This window comes from Coffea eugenioides, chromosome 3, assembly GCF_003713205.1.
Source record: "Coffea eugenioides isolate CCC68of chromosome 3, Ceug_1.0, whole genome shotgun sequence".
Lineage (NCBI taxonomy): Eukaryota > Viridiplantae > Streptophyta > Magnoliopsida > Gentianales > Rubiaceae > Coffea > Coffea eugenioides.
Genome location: NC_040037.1, coordinates 16,616,198 through 16,622,064, shown reverse-complemented (window position 1 = coordinate 16,622,064; position 5,867 = coordinate 16,616,198). Strand labels below are relative to the sequence as shown.

At 34.1% G+C, this 5,867-nt stretch overlaps 1 protein-coding gene across 1 annotated transcript; it reads right to left on the bottom strand.

Moving 5' to 3' along the window:
- Positions 1-221: 221 nt before the first annotated feature.
- LOC113765071 (probable aldo-keto reductase 2) lies at positions 222-3,647 on the bottom strand. Its single transcript, XM_027309120.1, has 5 exons — positions 3,264-3,647; positions 2,302-2,502; positions 1,556-1,728; positions 1,377-1,479; positions 222-852 (listed from the first exon to the last, which is right to left on the bottom strand). Exons 1-5 carry the CDS (start codon positions 3,483-3,485, stop codon positions 514-516), a joined length of 1,038 nt encoding a protein of 345 aa, XP_027164921.1. The 5' UTR covers positions 3,486-3,647; the 3' UTR covers positions 222-513.
- Positions 3,648-5,867: the final 2,220 nt, after the last annotated feature.

Here is a 5,867-nt window from a genome sequence, read left to right as displayed (position 1 = left end):
GTTGTCTCGGCTGGTTAATTAGTCCAAAGAAGATGAAAGCCACGAGGTTAATGGAAATCAGCCAGAATGAACAAACAGTCTTGTCAATTTTCGTCCGTATAACATATTAAGGCAATCATTCTCTAGAATGAGTCACTGCCCTGTCTTTAAAAGACGTATAACATTTAGAAATATTTGAATATGTTTGTTGGGCAACAATTTCTTGGCAATCCTCTCTCAGATAATTGTAAAACTGCTGGAGGACATCACTGCAAAATACCACAAATAACAAGCACACAAAACCAACACAAGTTGAATTACAGAAGCATCGCATACTGTCTATATCATTAGCAACATAGATTTGCCTAATTCAAAAAGACAAAAGTATCTTCTCCACAGCCTGCTGATAAGTAGAATTAGTCAAATAGGTATGCCTCCTCACAAACATTATTCATCCAAATATTCTAGCATTTGGATTCATTTGACCACACTCTCAAGATAATATCAACACCAAACTCAGATGGATTCATATCTTTACTTAGCTTTCCAGGAAGACAAAGGAGGGGTCTCAGAGTTTATCCATGTAGTTGCCATGGAGACATGCCTATCACCCTTAACCACATCAGCGGAAGCATAGGACTCAAGTTCAGCCATCTTCTCTCGTGTTAATTTTACTGATAGAGCTCTAACATTCTGGTTGAAGTTCTCCTTCTTGGTGGTACCAGGAATTGGAACCACGTCATCTCCTTGATGATGAACCCAAGCCAAGGCCAGCTGTGCTGGGGTGCATCCTTTCTTTGCTGCCATTTCACTAACCCGTGCAAATATTTTCTTGTTTTCCTCCAGGTTTTCTGGTTTCAACCTTGGGAAATTCTGCGGCCAAAAACTGCACTTCATCAGGAATGGAACTAATTCTAAAGAGTCGCAAAAGTTAAATCATTAATCCCGTAAAAAAGAAATGAGTGGCCATTCAGATTATCATACAACACAAGGACAAAGATTAGGAGACCATTAGCATCTGCAGCGAAAAGCTGAAAATCTAGAGAAAACCTTAAAGTAAGGACTGCCTCCTCCCTCTTCCTAATCCAATGACAAAAGGGGGAATAAGATGTCAAAACACACACGTGCATGGCAGAAACATCTCTTATGGACAAGAAAACGCATGGTACATCCAAAAATAAGATGAGATGTTACTATGCTGCAGATAAATAATCTAAATTAGAAAATCTTTTGCTCTATGCATCCTCTTTTACCAACCATCTACTAGCTAACTTTCCCAACTCCATTGAATACAAAAGTGAATAAAATCAGATCTGGTGAAAAGTGAAAAGGGCAATGAATCATGATATGGTGAAAATATACTCATAAGATCAGAATAAATTGTTCAGTACACCAACCTTACGCATGTCACCCTCTGCCAAGTTGTCAAACAGTTGTGGTCCTGCAGAGAAAAATCCCCGTCCAAGAGGGCTGTAAGGGACAATGCCAATACCAAGCTCTCTGATAATGAAACAGGAAAGTAAACAGAGTCATTAATATCCTCCAAACCAATTGTAACAGCACAAAATATTTCTACCTGCATGTTGGAAGAATTTCTTCCTCCAAATCTCTTGACCACAATGACCATTCTAACTGAACAGCTGTTATAGGATGAACAGCATGAGCCCTTCTGATTGTCGAAGCAGAGGCCTCAGATAGACCTATGTATTTAACTTTACCCTCTTCAACAAGTTTCTTCATCTCTCCAACCTGGCTCAAAAAATTCCCAAAGGAATCAAAGACAAGCATGTTCATTTTTTAGGTAATCATAAGACATGGCAGGCATCAGAGATGAACATCAACCAAGCACAACTGAAATTAACACCATTAAAGCAGGCAGATATGTACTCCAAAAATCTTAACAGCTCTTGCTCTTAATTTTCCCTCCCAAATTTAGGTCAAATAATCATGGACAAGGTTTCGTTGGAAAGCACAAACAGGCTAAAAGCCAACAGATGAGCCTTTAAAATATAGCAGTTCTTTTACGATGACCAATATATCTAAAAGTGAACATTTCAAAGAATTCATACCAATATTACTTTATACAAATCATAATTGCAGTAATGTTGAAACATATGGCAGTTTAAAATATGACAATTTTTTAAAATATGGCAGCTTTTTTATGTCAGTTACTGCTTTCTTGAGAAGAAGCTTTACAAAATCAGTTGAAAAAACCGTATTTTGTAATCAGGATTATTCAATCTAGCAATTGTAATTTCAAATGGTTAAACCCATAATACCAGGTAAAAATGGCATTAGAGTGGCATAGAAAGAACAACTAACCGTGACTTCAATGGGAACACGAGTATCAATACGATGAGCATAAAAAAGATCAATGCATTCTACATCAAGCCGCTTCAGGCTGCCCTCACAACAAGCTCGCACATACTCTGGATCACCACGAATGTCCGTTTTCCCATCCTTTGTTCCAATGCCAAACTTGGTTGCTATCTGCACTTTCTCTCTGTATCCTCCTTTCAAAGCCTACACCCAATTTAACCGAATTATAATACTTATCAGTTACCATATCTGAAAGGCCAATCAGAATTCAACCCTCATTCAAGGATAATGCAATAAGCTTAACACTCAAAGCTACATCCAATTTCAACTGAGCATTTCTTTAAACCTACACCATCATTCAAAACACAAATAATAAAAGTTCAATAAAACTCCCAGGAAATTAGCCCGTTTGCTTGCTCTACAGGTACTATTCTTAAACAACTAAACATTGTCAGATCTATGCCAGGTCAACTTCTACGGCTATCCAGCAACACAAACCAGAGCTGATATATTTTTTTTCTACGGAAAACCAAAAACCCAAAAGCGAACAGTTTAAAACTGAGGACTTTGAAAATGCAATCGATGCATTTCCTTCAAAAAAAAAAACACCATCCAGGGAAAAACCATTTTCCGGAAGCAACAACCATTTCAAGAGTAAAATACAACATTTTTCTGAACCGATTATTACATATTACATAACCTAGAACATCATTTTAAAAAATTTTAAAAAAATTTGCCCAAAGATTTAAATGCTGGAGTAAAAAGCTACCGACGACCAAAAAAATACAAGCTCCCAAACACAACGTACAACACTCGGTACTTTCCCATATACAAACTGAAATCAAACAAGTAAATATCATTAAACAGAGTTAAATTGATCTAAGCCAAGAATACAAATCCAAATTCAAATTTGGAAACAATTAATTCTGCAGTAAATTCAAATCGTAAGCTTCTTTATCTTATACCTTGCCGATGAGGATTTCGTTCGTGTGAGGTCCATAGACGTCGGAGGTATCAAGGAAGGTGACTCCAGAATCGACAGCGTAGCGGATGAGTTCGATCATATCTGGCTCGGGCTTAGGCGGGCCGTACATGTACGACATCCCCATACATCCCAGACCTTGTTTCGACACTTCCAAGCCCTGGGAGCCCAACTTGGACCTCGGCACCGGTGGTAGAGACGCCATTTTCGAGCAGTAGTTTCTCACAGCTTCACAGCTTCGATTCTTCCACTTCTTCGGGCCGACGATTGAAAACAAGATTTGAAGTGAAGATGTTTAAATAAATAGGAGTGGGAAGAAGAAAGGAGGACAGAGAAGTGGTGGAGTTTCATCACTGGTACAGGTAGGAAAGAGGAACGAAATTCTTGCGTCATTGCTGAAGTAAGGTTTGGACCTCAGAATCATATTAAACTCGGTCCGACAAAGGAAAATATCCCCACAATGCTAATTATTGAGTTGACTATACTTGCACCCGCAAACCATAATATTTTTAAAGAAAAAAAATCTGAAATGCAGGAACCTCATTTAGTAGGTGGAACTTCCATCTAGACTGAACATTGATTAATGCTCCTCATACCTCGCATAAGGTGCTAGAGTTAAATTGAAATAGTCTAAACAAACATTTTCAAGATTCAAGTAATACAACAGCACTAGTGTAAATACCCGTACTACGTACGGTACAAACATTATTGAAAAAAATGGAAATAAGTGGTGAATAAAAAAAAGTTAAAAACTTGTACAAATAAAATTAAAATGTAAGATTTGCCTAACAATAACTTGAAATATGATAAAATGTTTATATCATTCAAGAACTGCCTTTTCTCAAAAGATAGATCTTGAAAGAATAATAAAAATTTATATTAGAAAATGAATGATATATAAATAAAAATGAATGTTATCAACATGAAATGCTTACAAACATTATGCATTCAATTTGATAATCTTGCATGAAAGTGCGAACACTCTTCACTAATTTGAAATGAATACGGTTCGACAGAATTGACTACTGAATGATCTATTTTGTCTTCCATAGATGTAAATCCAAATAGGGAGTTCAAGAATCAAATCTTAAATTTGGAGTAGCAAGTACTCGTTCCAGAAACTGAGTATCAGGTAGTAAAGGTAAAGTAACGTCTCCATTTTGACAACACAATTGAATTTTGGATCTTGTTTTGTACTATTTTTAACTCTTTCTTCCGCCGACATTAGAGATTGACATTTCTGACAGATAGCTATTCTTGGACCAAACGTCCATCTTCTTCTGACACCATATGGATGTCGTCATATGCCTATTTAATGTAATTGATTGGTGAAATGAGTATTGTATATTATATGCGTATAACTATCAATGTGTCGATAATGTAATGTAAATTTGTTATGTCGAAACAATGGAAGTAGTGTTTGTGTAAGGGGTGTTCTATAGGAATCGAAAAAATGAGTAATTGAGAAAATTGAATTGCTCAAAATTGATAAATAAGGTAACCAATGAAATGGTCAAAATTGATAAATCGAATATCATTTTTAATTTTAAGAAACTTCATTTACCCAAATTTACGTACATAATTATTTATCATAAAAGGTTAGTTAGTGGAACCTATACTAATGTACTAACATTTACTCCCATCTATATTTGTACAATTCACATTTGTCGTTGTCATTTTTATTTACTATACTACTTTATTTTTTTCTATTTATAAATTTTGTTTCATTTGCTGCTAATCTTAACTATCATCTACCTTTTTCACTTTCCATATTCATCGTCACTAATTTTTCTTATTCTATAAGTCTACTTTTTTATATATTGTCATAACTTATTTTTCATTTCTCATAAATTCTATCCACCTATAATTGTAATAACTATTTTGTTTTTAATCTTTTAAGTCTTAAATATTTGATTGTGGAGTAACCTACCATCGTTATTAAAAAAAATGATAGGTTTCAAGAAATGGACAAAATAAAAAAAATCTTTTAAATATTCAGTATTTTAATGTGTTTTTATTCTATTTGATATTCATGATTTATATAATTTAATAACTTATTTTTCATAAAATCTATCCACTTATAATTGTAATAACTATTTTATTTTTAATCTTTTAAGTCTTAAGTACTTGGTTGTGGTGTAACCTACCATCATGATTTGAAAAAAAAATGATAGGTTCCACGAAATAGAGAGAATAAAAACAAATCTTTTAAATGTTCAGTATTTTAATGTGTTTTTTTTTCTATTTTGCATTCATTCTTTTTCGGAGTTGTAAGATTAAATAATATTATTGATTTGCAAAATATTGTATTTTTCGATTTGCAAGTCTATTTTATATTAATGATTTTTTAGAGTTGTAAAATTAAATAATATTATTGATCTGAAAAATGTTGTATTTTTTGATTTGTAAGTGTAAGTCCTTTTCTTTTTCTTGGAAGAAAGATACGCTATATTGTAAATCTAACCCTATGCTACAGGATAACTGATCACTGATTAACCATTCGAATTAAGGTAGGGTATGGATTATAATTTGGTCGAATCAGAACATCTAGTTATGGTTAGCAAAATTGCAAATGAACTGATTATTT

What these genes read in the sequence shown, in the direction of transcription:
- LOC113765071 (XM_027309120.1), bottom strand. Translation starts at nt 3,485, where the DNA reads ATGGCGTCTCTACCACCGGTGCCGAGGTCCAAGTTGGGCTCCCAGGGC. An exon ending in GAAATTCTTCCAACATGCAG is followed by an intron (nt 1,480 to 1,555) that starts GTAGAAATATTT and finishes TTTCATTATCAG; the next exon opens with AGAGCTTGGTATTGGCATTG. An exon ending in CAGAGGGTGACATGCGTAAG is followed by an intron (nt 853 to 1,376) that starts GTTGGTGTACTG and finishes TTTTGGCCGCAG; the next exon opens with AATTTCCCAAGGTTGAAACC.